Here is a 22,434-nt window from a genome sequence, read left to right on the forward strand (position 1 = left end):
AGCTCCTCCTGATGTCCCCACCTGGTTCCACCATGGACAGCTGTCGAGCCTGGTCACGCCCGGCCCGTGTCTGGACAAACCCTGCCGCCTTCGTCCCCAGGGTATTCCAAAGCTTCCCGCTGGTGGGAGACACACGGCAGGCCGTGTCCAGCGCAGCTGCCCTTCAGTACTTCCTCCTTTCCCGTGGCTCTGTTCCTCCGGAGTCTTCCTCCCCAGGAGGGCACACTGCAGCTCCCCAGGGACCTGTGTCCAGTGCCGCGTCAGAGGGCAGCAGGACTGCTCACAGTCCCTCACGGCCGGACGGGCTGTCCCCCACATCACTGTCACCATCCACACTGCCACCGTCACCTCTGCAGGAAGAGGCTGCCCGTGGCTGCAGACATCACCTCCTGGGCCTGGATTCCTGGAGCCACCAGAGGGTGCTCATTGTCACGGCTCCCCAAGTTGACGGACTTCCCTCAAAGCCACCTTGCCGAATGCACCCGCTGCCCAGTGGTGCCGGAGGCCGGGGCCGCGCCCGCCTCTGGGCGTGGGTTTGCTTGCCCACCCCTTCCCCGCCGGCATCTGGTTCATGCTGTGCTGGGACCTGAGAAGCAGCTCCCGGTCGTTGAGCAAGGCCGTGGCTGGGCTGCTTCTCGGCTGGGCTGCTTCTCAGCTGGGCTTCTCCCGGCCCTCGCTCACTCGGGCGTCAAGGTCAAGTGCAGCCCCTACTGTGTACTCACGCGAGGTCCACCACAGAGCCCGCCGTCCCCGGACGCAGCTCTGACCCTCAGCCTCCCACAGCTGGCCTGGCGGATCTCGGCCGCACTTCCGGAGCAGGATCCTGGTGCACAGGCCCTCACGGGGGCTCCGCACCAGCCTCGCGGCCTGACGCACACGGGTCCCAGGGAAGATGGGGTCCCGTCCCCAAGGTGTGGGAACCTTTCCTGGGGAGCTGGGGTCCTGCCAGCTGTTGCCCAGAGTCCACTTACTCCCCAGAATGACACCTCCTGGGGTCCCTTCGAAACGCTTTCTGGGATCTGCTCCAGACCCAAGCGGAGAAAGGCTGAGCCCACCTGTGGGTGACTCGGATCTACCCTCCTGAGGTCAGCCCTCGGCCACCGGCTGTGACTTCTGCAGGACGCTGGACAGGACCCCCTGCCCAGATGCAAGTCCTCCAGAGCCAGGCTCTTCCTCTGCAGACGCGCCGACTCTCGTCTCTGCTCCGAACCTGAGCTTCCGAATCCTCCCGACTCCTCCTGTTCCCGGGCCCTTCACCCGGACGCCCCGCCGGTGGCCAGCGAGGAGTGGAGACCTCCCACCCTTACTCTGCCACCAGCGCACACGGCGCCACCCACCTGCGCGAGCAGCTGACACTCCCCTTTCTTTTTCAAGGCATTGGTTGATTTTTGGTAGAGGAGAAATAAAACGCTGTGTCCACCCCCGTGCGTCCCCTGCCCTACAAATGCGCGGAGCAGGCTGCACCCTGCGCCCGAGTGTTTCACAAAACCCCGGGATCAGAGCCCTGGTGCTGGCGCCGTTTCCTTCCCCGGTCCGCCTCAGGGCCTTTGCACTGGCTACTCCCGCTAGGAGGCTCGTCCTGATACCCACAGGGCCCTCCGTCAGGCCTTGCTCTGATGCTGCTTTCCCAGTGAGGTCCACTCTGACCTCCCTGAGCCTAATCTGAGAGCAACTGCTGCCTCCTGCCCCCAGCACTTCCCTGCTGGCTCTCCCCTGGCACCCACCGCGTCTGCCTCTGCCTTGCTTGTTAACCTGCTGTCTATTTCGGCCCTGGACGCCAGCCCTAGGACAGGGCTTCTGTCTGTCTGGTGTACTGGCCTGTCCCCCGTACTCCACAGAATCGTATGTAGTAGGTACTTAATAAGTAACAGTGAGTAAACAAGCAGAATCGTCCATAGACGGCTTCCAGAGAAAGAGGTAAGAGCTTGTTATAAATCAGACTTACATCCAGTTTTGTAGAAGGAGCCCGGCCCAGGCCAGAGCTTCAGACGTATGCAGGGTTGGACTCTCCTAACCCCCAAAGCTTCAAAACCCAAAACTGTGAGCCCCAACCTGATGCCACAGGGGGACTCCGCACCATGAAACTTTGTTTCAAACACAAAATCATTTAAAGTATAAATAAAGCTGGGCAGGCTGGCACACACCTGTAGTCCCAGTGACTTGGGAGGCTGAGGCAGGAGGATCACAAGTTCAGAGCCAGCCTCAGCAACTTGGTGACACCTTGCCTCAAAGTCAAAAATAAAAAGGGGCTGGGGGTGCAGCTCAGCTGAGCACCCCTGGGTTCCGTTACCAGGACCACAAAATGAATGAACAAGTACAACACAACACGAGGACTGTAGAAAGCCCCTTCAGGCTCGGCCCAGAGGTGTTCTGTCCTTAGGCTCAGGTCATTTAAGTCACCTCCGCATCGTGTCAAATATTTCAAAATTAAAAAAAGGTCCTGATGAGGGTGCTCAGCGTGGACAGGGTTCCCCTAACAGGCGTCCACCTCTGGGACAGCCTGGGCCTCCCGCGGGTGCCCCTGCCCGCCTCTCACCAGTCAGCATCTCCATCCCATAACCAGAGTCCTCGGAAGGCAGATGCCCAGGCATGGAGTCCGTCATCTCCTCAGAGGTGGGTGAAGGGTCTGCAGAAAGAATTCCCAATGACGGGGGCATCTTCTGCCGATTCCACCTGCCAGGGTCCCTCAGGTCCCCGCGGGCCAGCACATCCACAGCCTAGGACGCTCGGAGGAAGCCGCGCCCTGGGGCGCTAAGGACCAGCGGTGCCACGGCTGGGCAGGTCCCGACGGTCGGCCCCATGCCAAGCCCCCAGGGCGGAGTGCACCCTGTTCACAGATGGGGAGGCGAGGCCTGGGGACTCTGTTGGAATGAGGTCCTCTCGCCTCCCGGTATTGTCTTCCTTCTCCAGCCTCCCAAGTGCAGGGGAAGCAAGCCAGCCCGGTGAGGGTCAGGGTGACCTTCAGGAAAGTCCAAGGTGAGACCCACGGCTCCCTCCTCGGCAGGGGCTGGCAAGGCTTCCCCAGCACCTGCTGTCAGGATGGACGCGGAGGAAGTGGCCTGGGGACCCATTCACACCAGCTGCTCAACTCCTGCAGGTCCAGGAGGGACAGCAGGATCAGCACCGCCCTCGGGCCTCACCTGGGACAGTGACCTGAATGATGTCCAGGTCCTCTGGCTCAATTTTGATGGGCCTCAGTATGCCCAGCTCCCCAGAGGTGCCTGCGAGGAGGGAACGAGGGGTCCAGTCACGTCTGGGCCTGAGCTTGGCCATGCAGGGCCAGTCATTCCAGAACATTCTTGAACCCCTAGAAAAAGGTCTGTCAGTGCCCTGGCTCCTGCCCAAGACCGGAATGGAGGGCCAGGCAGGACCTCAGGCCTGACGGGGTGTCCCCAGTTCACAGGGCTGGCAACGGAGGTCCCAGGGCAAAGCTGCTGTCCACAGCCAGGTCCTGCCCCTCCCTGGGAGCTCCCGGCATGCCCTGCTCCTGCAGCGTGGGCACAGGAGCACATCTGGGCTTCTCCCCAGGGCTGCCCGGGGGCTGGCCACCCTCCACCCCTCGACCCAGGGCACACGGGCCTGCCCCTCTCACCTGGCCCACAGTCTTCGGAGACACTGCCCTTGTCCGACCTGGGGAAAGCCAGGGAATGACCTGGTGTCGGCCTCCTGCAGGGCCACCCTGCCTGGCTAAGCTCACGAAGCCTGGAGCCCACTGTGGACACCACTTCTAACATGGCCAGCCACATCCCTCCGGCCTCCCCGCCCCGTGAAGCGCCTCCCCGTGCCTTGCTCGGGTGGCCATCTCCGGCCACGCTCCTGCTCCTCGTCCCCTCGCTAAGCTCCAGGCCCCGGGCCCGGGACTGGCCAGTCTGGAAGCCTCAGGCCTCGCTGAGTGGGGGCTGGGCGGCCTGGGGGAGTGAGCCAGGCAGGGCCCAGGTAGGGCGCTGGACGGTGACTCCTCAGGCGGTGTCCTGGGCTGGACGTGGGGATTGCTGTCCCTCGTTTCCCCCAGCACTCAGGGCCCGGGTAGCGGGTCCTAGGGGTGAGGACCAGGCCGTGCAGAGCGCAGACTGGCCTTGGCACTCAGGACAGGTGGCCAACCAGGGTGGTGTTCAGGGGAGACGGGTGACACCTTTGTCCTGAGGGTACGTGCAGCCTCCAGGTGGAAGGGAGCGGGGGTCTGTGTCTCCCAGGCCTCCCTGTGGAGCCTCCCTGGCCCGGGGCGGTGTGTGTGGGTGCCCACGGCCTGTGGCGGCCTGCGTGCCTGCGGGGCCTCAGCCCCAGCCAGGGTAGGGCCTCACCGGACAGTCCCAGCCAGGTCGAGGACGGCGGCCCTCGAGCCTTCTGCAGAGGGGTCCTCGGGGGGGCTGGCAGGCTCCAGCTTGGTGGGGTCTTTGGTAAACTTGTTCCCTGGAGGGAAAGTCAGGGAGGTGAGGATGAAGGCCGAGGGTCGCCTGGCGGAGCATCCACAGAAGCTCCTGAGGGCACCCTGGTGGGGGGTCTGGCCTCTGTCCCTCCCCATGGACTTCGAGTCCAGTCAACAGCCAGGAAGGGTCCTGGGAAGACACGTCTCCCCTGGGAGAAGGAACAGAGGCCCCGGTGCCAGGGAGGCCAGAGGGCAGAGGCCCCAGTGCCAGGGGAGGCCAGAGGGCAGGAGAGAGCTGCCCAGAGAGCTTCAGGCTGGGGAGCCCCGGCCCTTTCTGGACAGGCCAATCAGGAACCCCAGAGAAAGGGCCCAGCTCGCCGGGGCCGTGCCGTGGGCCCATGCTGTCCTCGGACTGCGCCAGGACCGGGAGGGAGGAGGGTGCACATCATCCCTGTTCTCAGCTGAAGCCTGGCCAGGGACCTGCCCAGGCCAAAGCTGGCAAGGCAGGCGAAGCGGCTGCATCTGACACCCGGCTCCTGCTGCCCCGGGGAGGCATCCCCCGCTGCGAGGCCGGGCTCTGAGCCACCCTGCCTGCGGGCGCTGTGAGGCCCTCTGCCCAGGCCGGGCTTCAGTCCCCTCATCTAAACACGGGACAGGAACAGAACTGTCCCCCAGGATGCTGAGGGGGAACCACTCGCTGGTGTCCAGCAAATGACGTCAGCAGCCCTGGTCCAGGCGTCCCAAGCACAAGGGGTTTCAGGTGATTGGCACCTGAGAGCCTCGGCCACGTCTGCCCAGGATGCAGAAGTCACAGCCCAGGAGAACGGGTCACGGGACACGGTCAGCTCAGGGAGGGACTCAGAGGCTCTAGGAGGGTCCCGGCGGGGTCGCTTACCTGTGAAAATCCGCTCGTCAAACATCCTGGGGAGAGAGGAGACGGGCGTCAGGGTGCGGGTGAGGGCTCTCAGGCGTGGGAGGAGCCTGCGGACGGTCCCTGGGTCCCACCTTCCCCAGTGCACAGGCTGGGGCCCCGGGGCAGGCGAGGGCAGCGTCCTGACCTCAGAAGACCTCACAGTCCGTCCATGACCAGGGCCCGCTGGGCTAGCCAGGAGGTCCTGGAGGGCTCACGCAGTGCCAGGGCCTCTTCCAGCCCCCAGCTCCCCTTGGCCACGGGTGGACGGCTCGAAGCCCTTCCTGGGCCCGGATCGTGACCCCTTGTTCATCTACCCTGAGCGCTTTTGCACTGTGACACCAGCTGGGCCCCAGGGACGGGGAGGCCACAGCGCAGACCAGACCTGTCTATGGACCAGTCACACTGGGGGACCCACAGGGGCCTCAGCTGGGGTCTCAGAAGCCAAGGGGGTCCAAGCAGGGGCGGAGGGCGCTCCCCTCCGGGAGGGGATGGAAAGGCTTCCGGGAGGGCGGCCTGAGCTTAGGCGGGAGGGCCGAGGCCGGGCTGTGGCGGGAGGCTGGGCTGGCTGGGCTCCAGAGGGAGCCGCTGCAGGGCAGGGCCCAGGCCAGGCCTCCGCCTCGGGGCAGTGGCCGCAGAGGGGCACCACGGGGTCAGACGCGTTGCAGGGAGGACCAGTGCCAGGGGCTGGCTTGGTCAGGCAGATAGGCGCCCGGACGCCAGCCAAGTGGAGCGAAGGTCAGAGGGCACGGCAGGCTCCTGCCACCTGCCGCACACCTCAGGGCCACACCTCCGGGCCTGGGGCACCTCAGGGCCACACCTCCGGGCCTGGGGCACCTCAGGGCCACACCTCCGGGCCTGGGGCACCTCAGGGCCACACCTCCGGGCCTGGGCTCTGGCCTTCTGCCCTCAGCCTCACCAGGGGGGCGCAGCTGGCAGAGGGAGGCTTGCGGCAGAGCCTGTGAGTGGCAGAGTGGCTGGCCTCGGGGAAAGGGCCTTCCTGGGTCACGCAGGCTCCAGGTGACATGGGACCAATGAAGGATGTCCAAGCTGAGCACTGGAGGGCCCAGCAGGACAGTAACAGGGGTAAAAATAAGTCAGCCCTGGAGCCGGGGTGGCAGGGAGGCCAGAGGGAGCCCAGGTGAGGCTTCCTGCTCCCCTGTGGGGCCCAGGCCAGTCCCTGCGGCTCCCAGAGGACACACTGCACCCCCTGAGGCCCCGCGGCAGCCACAGGCAATAAGCCTGGGCTTCCTTTCTGAGGCCGCCTGTCCTCCTCGGCCACACCCAGCCGGGAGTGGCCACAGTGCACAGGGGCTTCGTCATCTAAGGGGTTATTTATTAATCAGGGAGCACAGGGCGGGGCACGAGGGGGGACACAGAGCAGCTCCAGGTCCCGGGGTCGGGGGGCGGCCTGGACTGCAGGGCCTGCTCAGAGGGTCCTGAGTCCTAGAATCCTCTCCCAGGTCCTGCCCCGGCTGGGAACCTGGGTGCTGGCTCGGGGTTGGTCCTGGTGGAGACACGACCTGGGCCTCGGGAGGCCAGGGCCCGCGCGCTGGGGTCCAGGGGGGACTCCCAGCCATGCTCAGTTCAGGGCAATTCTGCAGAGGGGCCTGTGCCGGGTCAGGACCCCCACTGGCTGCTTCCCCAGCTGCCTTCTCCGCTGGCCTCAGCAGGACCATCTCGACTGCTGAACTGGAGAGTCAGGTCGGGGGACAAGAGGACAGTGTACTGGGGGCTTGGGACGCAGCAGCACCTGCCTGTGCCAGTCACCAGGAGGCTTAGACGGCTGCCGGGCTGGTTTTATGTCCTCTTTCCTCTGCTATTCTGAGGACTGAGCCCAGGGGGGCTCTACCAGGAGCGATATTCCCGGGTCTCCCTAAGTTGCCCAGGGTGGCCTTGAACTCGGGATCCTCCTGCCTTAGCCTCCCGAGTCGCGGGAATCACAAGTGTGGGCCTGCGGCTGGCTCACGCCCCTTTCATAGGAAGGAAGCTGCCGGATGAGGTCGCACTGAGCTCAGGTGGCTTCAAGTCTCCTCTGGGAGGCCTCGTCGGCTTCCCGGGCAGAAGCCACTCCAGGGCCTGTGACGTTGACGCACCCTTGACTCAGCCCCTGGGTGTCGGCCCGCTGGGGCGCAGGGGGCGGGAAGGGACGTGCCTACTGCCTCTGATGTCCTCAGCAGAGCCCGGGAAGGGCTGTGGCTTCAGGAGGGGCACAGACTGGTGAAGAACTGCATAGGCTGCAGTTTGTATCAAACAACAGGGGCTCGAGATCAGACCTGGCCAGGGCCTAACCCCATGGAGAGGCACATGGAAGGACACAGGGCTGCCCTGGCCGCCTTCCTCTCCCTGAACCTCCCGGTAGGAGTCAACCAAGGCAAAGGACTCAGGTGGCAGCAAGAGAGACATAAGCCAGACCTAAGGAAGCACTGCCTGACAGAAAGGTTACAGAACACAATTCACCTCCAGAATCACTTCTGCAGTGGGGCGCCAGAGTGTGCGCTGGGAGGACCCAACAAGAGAAGGCTGAGACACGTCCTACCCACCTGGCAGCAGGTGAGAAGTGGGGAGGAGTCTGCTAAGGTGTGGGGGACCACCTGCTGACAGACAGGGATGGAGATGGAGGGAAGGCCCAGAAGGCCCGAAGACGCGGGCGACCAGCCACGCTGCACCCCAGGACCGGGGAGGAGGTGCGGGCAGGGGGCCGCTGGACAGTACTGCCTCCTGGGCTGGAGCAGGGCTGAGCTGAGCCAGGCTGGACAGAGCTGGCCCGCCGGCCTCCCTGGCCACTGGCTGCCTCCTTGACTGCTGGTTGCCCTCACCCTCCGGCCTGACGAGGCCTGGACTCCCCTTTGATCTGAAGAGGCGGATTTTCTTCTCTGCCCGGCTTCCGTCCCAAGCCCCCGGCCCCTCCACCCGGGAGCCCGAGCGCGGGACCACGTGGGAGGGGCGCCCCGCTGGGCCTGGTCCACGTGCCCGCGCGTCCTGACTCAGATGGCAGCCTCGTCCTGACCAACCCTCCGCGGCCAAAACACCGAGCCCAAATGCGTGCGGGTGGGGCGCTTGTCCAGCACGCGGCCCGGGGCCAACCCCAGAGCCACAGGCGGAAGAGGAAGGGGAAGGACGCATGTCACCCCCGCTCGGGGCTCAGCCTGGCCGGTGGCTCGGAGCACAGCAGGCATCAGCTCCCAGCTGGGCAGAGCCTGGCAGGGGCCAGCCATGTACTAAGCGAGGCGTGTCCCGTGTCCCCTACTGAACACCCAGGACGGGGCAGGGGTCTGGCCCGGTGAGCGGAATCGAGGGGACTGCGGGACCCAGAAACACGCGTGCTCCCTGCCACCCCCACATCCCTCCCGCAGGAAACCCGGCCGCTCGCCCCGCTCCTGCTCCTGGTCCCCAGGACCTTGGGTCGGCCAGCCCCAGTCCCGGCCCCTGCGGCCCCCTCCCCAAGGCCCCGGGAAGCCCACCCTGTGGCCACCTGCTGCCGCACACCCACCCTTCCACTCTGCAGCGACCCTTCCCAGCCCCCGGCCCAGGCCGACACCCGGGACATTCTCCGGAGGTGCCCAGCGCCCTGCGCATCCCCCACTGTGATCGGTTTGCTTCTGCTCTTTCCTTCTGTGCTGGGGACAAGGCCAGCAGGCACCCCAGGCAAGTCACAGAGCGCCCCCAGCCCCGCCCTGCCTATTCCTTAAGCACCAAGGAAAAGCTCTCGGAGGCCAGAGCCCGGGTCAGGACAGCGGCCGCTCAGTTACCTCCCGCTTCATTCATTCACCCAATACCCACTGGGCACCTGCTGCGCCCTGGGACCATGCTGGGCACTAGGGATTCAGCCAGGAGCTCCACACAATGACCAGGCAGGGGGTGGGTAGGTGTCCAGCCCTGTCCTCAGCCCTCCAAGGCAGATGTCGGGAAGTGGCAGGGGGCTGGCTGCCATCTAGCCACGTAGGAGGAAGTGTCCCAGGAAGGCAGGCTCCGCCTGGGCGGGCCGCAGCTCCGAGTCCCTCCTGCTCTGCCCTCTCCCACCCACCCGCGCCTGCGCCATGGGAGATGGGCAAGCCGGGAGAGCGGGATGAGGGCCAGCTCCCGGCAGGCAGGGCTGCCCAAGGGGAGGTGGAAGGGGAGGCTGGCCCAGCCAGGTGGGGCGCAGGTAAGCCAGGTAAGGGCAGGGCCTCGGGTCTCCTCCAGGGCACGAAGTTCCCCGGGGCGAGGTGGGTCGGGCACTGCCTCTACTCCATCCTCAAAGAGGCCCAGAAAGGGAGGCCACCCAGCAAGGAGCAGAATGCCCTCCAGGCCCGCCTGACCCCTGGTCAGCAGAGACCCCTCATTCCTCCTGCCGCACTACTGGCTCCCCAGGGCCTGCCCAGCTGGACACCCCAACACGCTGAGCCCAGAGCCCAGAGCAGGACGGCCCCTGGCCATACCTCTTGATGATGAAGTGGATGCTGTGTCTCTCCTCCAGGATCCGCTTCAGCTTGGGGACCCCGTAAGTGCAGGGGCGCTTGAAGGGGATCTTGTCGGGAATGCCCACGATTTCCACGGCCTCGGGGTCACAGGCAATCTTCCTGTAGGGGACGGGGACCATGTGGTCCAGGCCCAGGGCTTCCGCTGCAAGGACAATGGCAAGGCTGAGCGCCAGACGGAGGCTGAGGGAGGCACAGGCCCCAGGCCAAGTTCACGTCCTCCCTTCCCCCTGCCCAGGTCGGTGCTGTGGCAGGACCTCCTCACGTCGTTTCCTCTTAGAAAGATGTCCAGGGCTCCCATCCCGGCGACCCCCCAGGTCCTGCCGTGTGCTGCCACCGCCTCTCACCTCGCCTGCCCCTTGTAGCCCCCGGCTTCCTCGTCCTGGCTCTCTGGCCCACTGCGTGCTTCCCAGCCCTCCAGGCACCTCAGGACCTTGGCACTGGCTCTTCTGTCTGCCCTGGCCTCCTCCCTCCTCTCAGGTGTCACCTCTGGGATCTAGACGGGGCTGGGCAGCGTGTGCTTCCTGCACCACGGTTGAATGAATGACAGAACGGTGGGAGGAAGCACCAGGCTTGGGTCAGCTCCTGTGGGAGCTGCCACAGGTGCGTGCGAGTGCATTCGGTGCCTGCAGGTGTAGGCAGGTGCGTGCGGGTGCATGTGGGGTGGGTGTGCGTGGGTGCAGGCAGATGAGTGCACGTGGGTGCGTCTGGGTACGTGCGGGTGCGTGCAGGTGCATACAGGTGCATGCGGATGTGTCCAGGTGTGCGCCGGTGCGTGTGTGCAGGTGTATGCAGGTGCGTACAGGTGCGTGAGGGTGCGTGCTCTCCTTTCACTCATCAGCGCGCACACAACCCCGTCAGAGGCTGCACCGCAGCAGGTGTGCAGGGGCTGGGTCTGTGAGCCGCTGCCTGTGCTGTTCTCCCGGTCACTAGGTCTGGCCTTGTGCCCTCGGGGCCACTCGGGGCCACTCGGTGCGGCTGTTCTCATTCACTGGTTCACACGCGCTTCTTCGGTCCCACGCAGGGCCTGGCACGGGCAGGCCCTCCCCGGGGCCCCGCGCTCCCCCAGGCTGGGAGGCCCACTCCCTCTCGTCTGCCCATGTGCCTGTGGACGGGCCTAGTCACACTGTGCTCCACTGTCCCCAGGGGGCTGTCTGTGTCCCCGCAGGCGCACACCAGAGCGTTGCAGGGCCAGGCAGAGCTGTCTGTCCCCCCCAGCATTGTTTCTCTGTTGATGGCGCCCAGGTCCGCGTGGGCGGCTTTGGCAGCCAGTTCTCGCTGCGAAGTCACACTTAGCTCGTTGTCAAATTAAACCCTTGAAGTCTCGACAGCTGTCACACCGCGCGCGCCTCCCCGCTGCCCCCCGCCTCCCGCACGGAGCCACGTCTGGGTCGGGCTCCCGTTTGCTGGGCCCGTCGGGTCAGGGACAGGCGATTCGGTGGATGGAGGCGCGACCCTGCCCGCCGCTGCTGCTGGGCAGTGTCTGCCTGCAGGCCACACACGGCCCTGGCCCTTCTAGTCTCATCGCCACCCCGATGACGTCCTTGCTGTCCTCGAGACTGCCCGAACGCTGGGGACATACCCCTTACACTTCTCCTGCTTCTCCCCTAATGCCCCCCCCCGACCCTGGTCCGCGTTCCCCAGATTTGCTGGAAGGACAGACCAGAGGGAGGCCTGTCACGGGTCTGTGGGACGCGAGCCTCGCCGGCCAGGCAACACGCCCTCTGGGCAGCACACGGCGCGTCCTCCTCCCCAGGCAGCTCCCAGGGCCTGGACCCCCGCGCGACACGCCTCGGGGTCTGGCCCGACTGCCCGCGTCTGAGAAGGCTGCGCGTCCTGCAAAGTCTCAGTGGTCAGGCCTGGTGGCGCCCGGGTCTCACCGCGGCCTCCAGGGCCAGCCTGGCGGGCAGAGCTGCCCAGGCAGTCAGGCTGCTGCGCCCCTCCCCTGCCCTCCCGCGCCAGCCGGTCGGGCGCACACCTGCCCGGGTGGGGCGGCTGGGGCAAAGGAGCCTCGGCAGCAGGAGCCCCGAGGGCGAGGGAGGAGCGGGTGGGCCAGGGTGGCCACATCAAAGGCGCAGGGCCACCCCAGACACGCCCGCTCCTGGCCCAGCCTGCCCGGCGCAGCCCAGATCAAAGGGCACCGGGTCCACCCTGCGTCTGCGCCTGTCCCACCTCAGCTTCCTCCAGCTGCTCTTCCCTCCTGACCAAGCTCTGCGTGCCGCCAAGCACCACTGCATACCGCTGAGCACCACTGCATACCGCTGAACACCATATACTGCCGAGCACCACATACTACTGAGCACCACTGTGTACTACTAAGCACCACGTACTACCGAGCACCACTGCATACTGCCGAGCACCACTGCATACTGCTGAGCACCACTGCATACCTCTGAGCACCACTGCATACCACTGAGCAGCACCGTATACCGCCAAGCACCACTGCGTACAACTGAGCACCACTGCATACCACTGGGCACCACTGCATACCTCCGAGCACCACTGCTACCACTGCGCACACCCAGCCACTTGCTGTAGCCCCTGAGACCATGGTCACCCTGCATCGCCCCGTTGGCACCTGGCCCAGGGTGTGGGCTCCAGTGCAGGACTGACCAGCAAGGGGTCAGTAAACGTGTGGGAGGACTGGAGGAGGAGGAAGGCAGGAGGGGACCAGGAAGAGGGGCGGAGGCAAGACAGGTCGAAGCTCCTGGTGAAGCTGCCAGCAGGGGAGGCAGAGGCCCGAAGGAGGCCACGGCCAGCACCTGCTGGATCCTGGGCCCATGGCCTCACGGCCCTGGGTGTGTCCCCTCCCTCTGCTCTCTAGGCACTGTCATGCGCAGGGACAACCCTGCAGTTGGGGTCAGCACCATGCAGGTGGAGCTGGGTGACGTCCCACCTGTCAGGGAGTGATCCTGGGCCTCTAGTCGCCCCCAGGGCCGGAGAGCCACCCACCCAGGCAGGGGACACACCGCACGTGGCTGTGGAGCAGGGCTCACAGAGGGCCCAGTAAAGGCCGAGCGAGCAGGTGGGGAGGCGGCGGGCCCGAGGAGGCCCAGTGGGCACGTCCCGGCTCAGAGCGAGCGGCTGGCACCTGCTCCGGCCTGTCCTGTGTCGGGACCAGGGCCCAGTCTTGACCCGTGCGGCAGTGACAGGCACAACTCGCACGGGACGGGGACCTTCAGGGCTGGGCACCTAGGAGGAGGTGGAGGAGGCCCCAGGCTGAGTCGTGGCGAATACTGAGGTGCCGAGGCCCCAGTGCCGAGGGGTGTGGGGGTGCGGCGAGGCGCCGGGGACCTGGGCCAGCACTCTCCCTCAGGGGACGCGGCCCAGGGCTCGCCCCCAGCGCCGCCCCCGGGAGCCGAAGGGAAATATTGACACAGCCGCCCCCACCCAGGCGGCTGGCAGCAGGCTGGCACATGGCTCCCGCCGGCGAGCCGGGCGCCCACTCACCGTATCTGCTGTTGAACAGGATCTGCACACACTCGCGCAGCGTGTTGATGTCCTCCGTCTCCTTGATGAAGGCGTCCCACTTCTCTATCAGAACACAGGGCGCCCCGTCAGGGCCGGCGTCCTCCCACCTGCTCTCGCCTCTGTCCCCGTGCGCCCTGTGCACTGTGCAGGCTCAGGTCTGCCCATCCCGGCCTCCCCGGCCCCGGGCAGGCAGGGGGTTGGCGGGATCTCCCTGCGGGAACTTTTCTCCCAAGTACTGGGGTTGAACCCGGGCGCTTGACCACGAAGCCATGTCCCCAGCTCTTTTGTTTCTCATTCTGAGACCGGGTCTTGCCAAGTTGCGGAGCCTGGCCTCGAACGTTCCATCCTCCTGCCTCAGCCTCCCAAGGTGCTAGATTTACAGGTACGCACCAGCATGCCTGGCCCCTGGGAACTTTTGAACACTGCTCTGACTTCCGTTTTGCAGTCAGGAAGACTGGCACTCAGAACCTTGCCGGAGACCCCACGAGGGGGCCCCAGCAACACTGCCCCGTGTTCTGCCTTCCACCAGGCTCCTCCACCTGGACGGCCAATTTCCTTCGCTTCTTCACAAGGGCTGGACCTTGTTTGGGCAGAGGGTGGTCCCAATTCTGGTGCCAGGGGACTGGGTTTTCTTAAAGAGCCTCTGACTAGAGGTGAAGACCCTCAGAGCCAAACTGCCAGAGAGCCTCAGTTCACTTCATCTTGGTACGACCACGGCCCATTTCCCTGTTCTCACTCCCTCTGCGGTTCTTCCGAAATCTGCCTACGTATGTGTTTGGGCTTCTGTTTATTTTGCAGTGCTGCAAACGTAGCCAGGGCCTTGAGCATGCTAGGCGAGTGCCTGCCACTGAACAGCACGGCCCTGCATTTCTTTTTCCTCTTTTTAATTTAATTTTATCTTTTGTAGTACCAGGGATTGAACTTGGGGGCCCTCAACCACTGACCCACATCCCCAGCCCTATTTTGTATTTTATTTAGAGACAGGGTCTCACTGAGTTGCTTAGGGCCTTGCTTTTGCCGAGGCTGGCCTTGAACTCGCCATCCTCCTGCCTCAGCCTCCCGAGCCACTGGGATGAAGGGCCTGCACCACGGCGCCCGGCTTCTTTTTTTTCACTAGTCCTTCTTCAAGAGGTGGAGCGTAACCCTTCTGTGAGTGCTGGCTGGATCAAATTTCGGGTTCTTGTGATAAGATGTGGTGAAAGTGACCAGCACTTTCTGAGGCAGGGCCTCTCCACTCCCTCTCGGATCACTAACTCGGGGGGAACCAGCTGCCACGTGGGGAGGAAGCTCAAGCAGTCCTGGAAGGACCAGCCCACATGTGAGGCGCTGAGGCCCCCTGCCCACAGCCACAGGAGTGGGCCTGGACGTGGACCCTCCAGCCCCAGCTGAGCCTCTGGACGAGACAGCAGCCCCGGCTGAGACCCCGAGCCTGCACCACCCTGTCAAGCCGCTCCTGAGCTCCTGACCCCCAGAGACTATGAGGCCACCAGGGCTTCTCGGGAGTACGTTGTGGGCGCTCTGCTAACCCGATGCCGACTCGGCCCCTTTGGCGGGGGCTTCCTCCTTCTCTCAGGAAGAGCCGGTGGATGCAGCTCCGTTTCAGCCAGCCACCCACCCAGCACCCGTCTGCCTGGCGCCGTGGGCACTGCCTACCTGACTTGTCGTGGACGATGGAGAAGAGGATGCGCTTGGAGGCGTGGACGTTCTGGATGAGCGGCCCTCCCGGCCCCGGGGGCTTCTGTCCTGGACAAGGGAGAGGAGGGTACGGGTTCCAGGGGCTTTCACACCCAGCCCCGGGCACCCGGCCTGTGACAGGATCGCGAGGCCGTCCCCTGAGCAGGGTCCCGCGTCACCTGTACCAGAATCTCCTATCCAGATGCCAGAGCCCCCAGAGTGGGTGTGGGCGGTCACCCTCTCCAGGTGGGGACAGTCAGCCCGCACGCTGGGGGAGGCACTCTGACTTGTCTTCCTTCCCTTAATAGCACTATCACTTAAAAGCACCTACTCTGCGCTTTGGACTTGAGCAACGACGCCCCCTGCAGCTCAGCCTGCCCTGCTTCCCAGAGCGGTCACTCGGCCTGCCTAGCCCAGGGCCTCTCCCGGCAGGCGAGCTCACTGCCCCGGCCGCGCCCCCGCCCGGGAAGCTGACTTCTGCTGGAGCCGCTGCTCTGTCACTCAGTCATGCCAACAGCCCTGGCCAGAGCCAACCCTAAGTTACAAGAGGAAAATTCCACACCTGGCCTCGGGATGGGTTCGAGTCACAGAGCAGGTGTGCTAAAAAAATTGTTCAAAGCCAGGCACGGAGGCGCACACCTGGAATCCCAGCAGCTCAGGAGGCTGAGGCAGGAGGATGGCACGTTAGAGGCCAGCCTCAGCAGCCTCGCAGGGCCCCAAGCAACAGTGAGGCCCTGTCTCAAAATAAAAAGGCTGGGGATATGGCTCAGCGGTTCAAAGAACCCCAATACCAAAAAAAAAAAAAGCATAAGATGACATCTAGGCTGCCTACAAGAGGCATGGAGGGAAGAGAAAGGAATTTCGTGTTTAGACATCCCCACATTCCTCATTACGCATATGCACACCTTCCAAAATCAGGGAACACTCTAACCTCTGGTTTGTTCTGGCCCCAAGCAATCTGGAGAAGGGATAGCAATCTGAATCTGTACAAGCAACCCCATCTCACAGATGAGGAAACCGAGGCTCAGACATACACAGCTACTGGGCAGAAGAGCCAGGAAAGGAGCCAAGCTCTCTTCACACTGCTCTGCTCTTCTGCCCCAGGGCCGGGTCCGGGCTGGGTAAGTACTAGGTGCTCATTAAATGTACACGGCTGATGGGCACACTCCCTTTGGACTCCTTGAGGACGCCCCTCAGGCGCCGCCAGGTCCAGGGGGCTGAGCAAAGGCCCAGGTCCAACAGGGTCTCAGCCAGGACGCCCTCCGCCCAGACGCACCCGCAACCACGCCCCGGCCCCAGACCTCAGGGCCCAGCAGCAGGGTTACCACAGCAGTCGAAGTCCTGGGCGCCGGGGGCCTTGGGCTCAGGACCGGGCCGGCCCAGGCCCAGGTCGCTGGGGGCCAGCGGGCAGGCGGGCGGCTCCTGCTTGAGCTCGCGGAGGGCGTGCGCGGGGAGCGCGGCGCTGTACAGGAAGCTGGCCACGGAGGAGGAGGCGGCGGTGGGGGGCAGGTCCTGCGGGGCGGCCTTGGGGACCTGGCCGTGCAGGCTGCAGTCCCGAGACCCCTTGGGCAGCAGGGAGACGCCATTCAGCTCCACCAGGGCCTTCGAGTCCCGCCCGCCTTCGTCGAGGGGCCTGGGAAGCAGAGGGCGCGGGAGGTTCGCGCATGTCCTGCCCTGTGCCCGCTGCCCTGCAGAGCCCCTCACGCTCTGCCTGGGTGGGGGCGGCAGGAGCAGCCCCGGCCTGCAGGGGGTGGTATGCCCAGAGCCCCGGCTGGGCACTGGAGGCCGTGGCCCTGCTCCTTGGCCTCCGCCGGCTGCCTCCCTTCCTCTGCTCGCCTACTCTGGGGGCCCCGGTACTCGGGTCCCACGCGCAGCCTGCCTGCCTTCCCCGCCCGGCCTGAACCACCCCACCTCCTGGGAGCTGCTAACTCATCAACCCCAGCCTCCAACCCCAGCTCAGCCTCCCGCGGAGGCCCCAACCTCCACTCCCGCACACACTGTCCCTGGCACCTGGAGCGCCTCGCGGGCAGCAAAGGTCACTTTGCAACAAGCGTCCCCTGGGAGAGCTCCACGCTCAGGCTCCGCCCCTGCTCTGAGACTGGCCATCCGCCTGGCCTCGCGGGCCACACCTGGGTCCCCTGCGCTCTGGCTGGGCAGTGCCCCGGGCCGGGCTGGCCGCCTCCTCACCTCTTGAGCTTGAAGCGGATGCGGTGGCTGTGCTCCAGGATGGCCATGAGGGCCTTGGGGTCGTACTCAGCCGGCCTCCGGAAGGCCAGGCCCTCGGGCAAGCCCTGCACGGCCAGCAGCCCCGGCTCCCTGAGCAGCCTCTCGTAGGGCAGGGGCACCACGCTGGCCCTGCCCAGCGCCTCACCTGTCAGGGAAGCAGGAGGGGCTCAGCACCAGGCAGCCAGGCTAGCAGGGAGGTGTGGAGGGACCCCCTGCTGCGGGGCCTGGGGTGGACAGACCTGGGGAAACCTTGCTGGCTGAGGACAGGGCCCCGTGCGCACTGAGGGCCGGGGCACCCTGGCAGAGCCGCCTGCTCCCCTGGACAGCTACCCCTCTCCATTCGAGCTCTGGGGAGGGGAAGGGGCTCCGGGCAGCAACAGGGCTGGGGTGAGGGAGAAGGGAGGGCAGGGACGGAGCGGAGGAGGGGCCAGCAGGCCAGAGAGCCTGGCATGAAGGGAGAGGACGAGGGAAAGTAAGAGGACAGAGGAGGAACAAAGAGGGGACTCAGTGGTGGCCAAGCCTGTAATCCCAGCTACTCAGGAGGCCGAGGCAGGAGGATCGCAAGTTTGAGGCCAGCCTCAGCAACTTAGCAAGATGCTTTCTCAAAATAACAAATAGAAGGACTAGGATGCGGCTCATGGGGAAGCGCCCTGGGTCCCACCCCTGCGCCCACACCCACACATCTATGTGGCAGAGGAGGGGACTCCGAGAAATGGGGAGGAGAGGAAGAGGAATCAGACTGGAGGAGTGGGGGGGGGGACAGAGGGAGGGAGGGCGGGGATAGAGGGTCAGGGCTTGGGGATGCCTTTGGTCACTCCATACCACTGTCCCCACCCAGAGCCAGAAAGAGGTCTGGACCCTTCAGCCACCGGCCCCCCGAGGTGAGCAAGAGAGACCCAGGCCAGATGGGCAGGGGCGCAGCAGGGCTCACGCGGCCCCATGGCTGGCAAAGTGACCAAGCAGCACAGCCAGTGTGCGAGACCAGCCTTCCACCCTGGTGGCCAGCAGGGTACCCAGGGCCTCTGGGCCTCCACCCTCGGCCTTCTCCTTCTGATCCCAAGCCAGCAAGTTTCCTCCCAGATCTCTATTCCACACAACCAAAGCCTGCGGTAAGGGACGAATACATAAAACGACTTCGTGACAAAAGAAGTGGGGTCCCCAGGGACCTGCCCAAGGTCCTCCAGGGAGTGTGAAGGTCACTGCCGGGGCTCTGAGACTTCCCGTAATCTCTCCCCAAGAGAGGCCAGCCAGGCCTTCTCTCCGCCCTCTGCAGGATGGGCCGGGCTGAGTGTCGCTCACTCAGTCATTCAACAAACACGCTCCGAGCACCTGCCGGAGCTGGGCCCTGAACCTGCAGGCTGGGGACAGCCAAAAAGGGCAAGCGTCACCCTAGAGAGGGGACAGTGGGTGCCAGAGGGGCCCCATCCCAGGAGGAGAGGCTCCCTGAGGCTAAGCCTCAGAGCGTGACACAGGTGTCCCCCAGACAGGGATGGAGAGGGCAGCCGCCCAGGACGCAGCAGGGCCAGAGTGTGCTGGGGAACAGGACGGGTTCTGGGAGGTGGTCAGGACGCCGGTGGAGCTGAGCGTGCAGACGAGGCTGGAGGAGGCACCGGACAGCCAGGGAGGGCCCCACGCAGGCCGAGGTGACGGAGCCCCCAAGGCGAGGAGGACTGAGCTCCGAGAAGACACCTTGGCGCCTGGGCAGGGGAGTGGCGGAGGTGGCCAGGAGCCGGCCTGGGACCCTGGGGGAGGGCCTTTCTCATCTATCTTGCAGCCCTGGGGACGGAGCCAGGGCCTCCCCCACCACGGGGCTCAGCCACCAGCCCCGGGGCCGTTTCCAGTGCAGAGCTGGAACTGACCCGAGGGGACGGGGTGGCGGAGGGGCCGGGGTGGCAGTTCAGGAAGGGGACTGGGTGGGACATGGAGCCTCGGGGTGCAGGGCCGGGGAGTCTGACTGCGGGCGCCCACCCCGGGGCCCCGAGTGCAGCGAGGAGGATCTTACTATAAAGAACATCAAACACCTCCTCTACCATCTTCCGCAGCAGGTAGACGTCGGAGCCGTGCTCCAGGGAGGACCGCGGGACGCTCCGGCAGCCCCCCTCGCCCCGAGGCATCTTCTTGGGGTGCTCTCCCTCCGGATCCTTCCACAGGGGCCCTCCTGGGGGACACAGGGCACGCCGGGTCACCGTGAGCACTTGTCTCAAAATGCAGCCTCGGGCTGGGAGGCGCTGCCCACTGTCGGGCAGCTGCACCGGCGAATGATGACGGGTGACGAGGACCCGCCCTGGCCGCCCCGCGAGGGCCAGGCCTGGCCACCTCCACCTTGCTGTGTGACCTCGGCAAGGCCCCGCCCTCTCTGAGCCTCAGTCTGAACACCCATGGTAGCTCAAGAGACGTCCGTGCCACCCACTCCACCATCCCCAGGCTAATGCTCTCCACCTTCAGCAACTGGTCCCCCGTTCTCGACACTGCCGAAGGCGGAGACGACGGGACCCCCTCAGGAGGCCATCAGCTACAAGGAGGCAGGTTCCGGCCAGGCTGGGGGCCTGGGCGCATACCTGGACCCTCGTGGAACATGCTAGAAGCGGCCCCAGGAAGCGGGTGGGAGGGCCCTGCGGCAGCCCCCTCCCGCCCCGGCCTGCTCCCCTCTGGGATCCGCAAGGCTGGAAATAAACCAGCTGCGTCCCTGGGGCTATAAATAGTGGCTCTTTCTGGCTCTGGGCACCAGGTGCGCCCTCCCCGCCCTGCAGGCGGGTGGCGGTGGGTGTGGCTAGTCCAGCAGCCCCCCGACCCCGGAGAAGGTCGGGCTGTGGGGCACGGGCAGGGGAAGCAGCTGCCCCCACTGACCGGCCTGCGGAGGGGCGGAGGCCAGGCGCTGAGTGCTGGCCCCGAGGACCCGCGTCCCTGCAGACCAGCAGCTTGAGGCTGGGGGTCCGGCCGAGCACCCTCACCCCCACGCCTGGGGCGGGCACGGGGCATCGGGGCTTCCGCACCTCGAGATCTTCACTCATACACAGGACACGGGGGACCCAGGCTACACCCAAGCTCCGGCCGCCACGTCCACGCCGCGCAGCCCTGGGCCATGTCTCGGGTCTCAGGCTCTGTGACCCGGACCTGCCGGGGCGTGAGGAGCTTCCCACCCGAGCGCGGGAGCTCACAGGCCGGGGTTCGGAGGGCTGGGTGGTTTCTGGATCATGGTGCCTGGCTGCAGCAGGCGCCCCTGGCTCGTCCCCAGCCTGTGCTCGGGGCCCAGCAGACCGGGCTCAGGGTCGGGGCTGGGGCTGGGCCCTGCAGGAAGGTGACGCTGTCCTCCTCAGGAGGAGGCACCAGGCCCCTGGAGGGGTCCAGGGCACAGGGTGCAGACGTGGGGGGGCCAGAGGGCGCGGGGCACGAGTGTGGGGTGCCCAGGAGGGCGGAGGACGTGGCTCTGGAGGCTGGGAAGGTCTTCCAGGTCCTTCCAGCTGGGCAGAGGCAGCGGCCAAGGCTGAGGAGAGGGAGGACCGGGGACCCGGGTCTGGAGGGGCCGCAGAGGCTTGCTGGGCTACGAGGGGCCCGGAGGCCCAGCAACGGGAGGCTTGGGCCCCGGCAGAGGCCCTGGGTGCCAGCTGTGCACCCCCCTGACTTTCACGGGGAGCAGCGGGGAGAACGGCAGCCTCAGGACCCCAGACCCACTCGCCACCGCCTCGCCATGAGTCACAGGGGCGGCATGTGCCCGCTAGGCCTCCCTTGGCCACCAAGGGCCACCCCTGGCGAACATGCCCCACTGGGCAGTGCCTGGCCTGGACCTGGGCTCAGGCTGTCCCCAGGAGCCCCCAGAGGCAGCCGAGATGACCACGCTGGGGCAGTTACCTGACAGTGCCCACCCCCAGGGCCCAGGTGGGGACAGAGGGGTTTGCTGGGTGAGCCTGTGGCACGCGCGCCCACCCACCATGGCCGGACCAGTGCCTGTGGCCCTGGCTCAGGGACGCACGGCTGAGGGAAGACCTGGGTACAGACACCAGGCCTGTGTCCCCACCCACAAACAGGCAGACGGCGGTGGCCGGCCCACCGGCCTCAGGCAGCCAGCCACGATGGACCAGGGCGCTGGACAGGCCGCGGGGGTGGGCGGGCACTGAGGGGCACAGTACTCACGGCAGAACCTGAGGAAGTCCGTCTGCAGCTCCTTGCGGGCGTTCAGGAAGACCCGGCCCTTCTCGGTGCCCACCACGAACGCGCTCTCATCGTGCACGGCCACGCAGGCCACCTCGGCGTTCAGCTTGGACAGCGCCGAGCACTGTGGGCGCAGGGAGTGAGCGGAAGGGCCTCGCAGTCCCTGGGACCCAGCCACGCCGGGAGCGGCCGCCCTCCACTGTCCCGGTCTTAGAATCCACAGTGGGATGAGGGACAGTGAGGGACAGCCCTGGCTGGGAGGGGGACATGCCCTCCGCTTCTGCCTCTGAGGCCCCCCTTGCTCTGGGGTCTTCCCACCTCGGCCCAGCCCGGGGACAGTCCTGCCTGCCCTGGACTGTCCTCAGACCCTGGAGGAGGAGGGATGGGCCCCAGCAGAAGCTGGGCTCAGGCAGAGAGGCTTCCCTGCGGCTGGGCACCTCCTGCGTTGGCAGGGGACAGGGCCCGGGCCCAGGCTCCGGCTTCCCCATCTGCAGAGCGGGGACAAGGAGCCCGCACCCAGAGTTCGGGAGGCTTTTGGTGGAGATTGCTGGCGGGAAGCCACCTCTGACCCGCCACCTCTGTGGGTCCGCCAGTCCCGAGTCAAGGCTGCAGCTCCAGAGCACAAAGGGTCCCTCAGATGCCAGCATCTGGGCTGAGCGTCTGCCTCAGCAGGAAAACCCTGCCTGCGAGATCTGTGGTATACAGTTGGCGCCTGATAAATGCTACTTTCTATCTTTCTTAAGTGCTCACTAACGGCTGCCGAGTCTGGCTTCTGATTAGAAGTTCTGTGCTGTGTGACCGCGGATGGTTCCTCAACCTCTCTGAACCATGATCCTGTCTCCTGGGGACGGCGTGGGGCCAGCAGGCCCGACCCCCAGGGTCTCCTGTTGGGGTGCTCACTTCCTGCTCTCTAAGATGGAGCACAGCCCGTCCCCGCTCCCGCGTAACACTGCGGAACACGGACCCAACACCGAACAGGCCGCCGGCTCCGCCAGGGAGGAGCGGCCAGCAGGGCCAGAGAGGCCCCTCGCCTGAAGGCCCCCGAGCACGAGGCCACCAGGAAACGTGGGAGCCCCCCGTGTCCCTGCAGGCTGTCCGAGGACCTGTCCTGAGCTCTGGAGGACACCGGACGTCACTGTCACCGTGAGGGTCACCCAGGAAATCCTTAAAGGGCCCAG

At 65.8% G+C, this 22,434-nt stretch overlaps 1 protein-coding gene across 1 annotated transcript in view; it reads right to left on the minus strand.

Annotated features, from left to right (window-relative positions):
- Positions 1 to 22,434, minus strand: part of Gtf2ird1 (GTF2I repeat domain containing 1) — an 86,147-nt gene that overhangs the window by 32,811 nt on the left and 30,902 nt on the right. The window contains exons 3-14 of the mRNA XM_047533466.1: positions 21,239 to 21,380; positions 19,110 to 19,265; positions 17,069 to 17,252; positions 16,207 to 16,514; positions 14,861 to 14,950; positions 13,187 to 13,270; positions 9,698 to 9,881; positions 5,262 to 5,287; positions 4,302 to 4,410; positions 3,593 to 3,630; positions 3,141 to 3,221; positions 2,537 to 2,626 (exon numbers count right to left, since the gene is read on the minus strand). Of these exons, the coding sequence (XP_047389422.1) occupies positions 2,537 to 2,626; positions 3,141 to 3,221; positions 3,593 to 3,630; positions 4,302 to 4,410; positions 5,262 to 5,287; positions 9,698 to 9,881; positions 13,187 to 13,270; positions 14,861 to 14,950; positions 16,207 to 16,514; positions 17,069 to 17,252; positions 19,110 to 19,265; positions 21,239 to 21,380 (1,492 nt within the window). The remainder of the gene's footprint in view (positions 1 to 2,536; positions 2,627 to 3,140; positions 3,222 to 3,592; positions 3,631 to 4,301; positions 4,411 to 5,261; positions 5,288 to 9,697; positions 9,882 to 13,186; positions 13,271 to 14,860; positions 14,951 to 16,206; positions 16,515 to 17,068; positions 17,253 to 19,109; positions 19,266 to 21,238; positions 21,381 to 22,434) is intronic.

This window comes from Sciurus carolinensis, chromosome 18 (assembly GCF_902686445.1).
Source record: "Sciurus carolinensis chromosome 18, mSciCar1.2, whole genome shotgun sequence".
Classification (NCBI taxonomy): domain Eukaryota; kingdom Metazoa; phylum Chordata; class Mammalia; order Rodentia; family Sciuridae; genus Sciurus; species Sciurus carolinensis.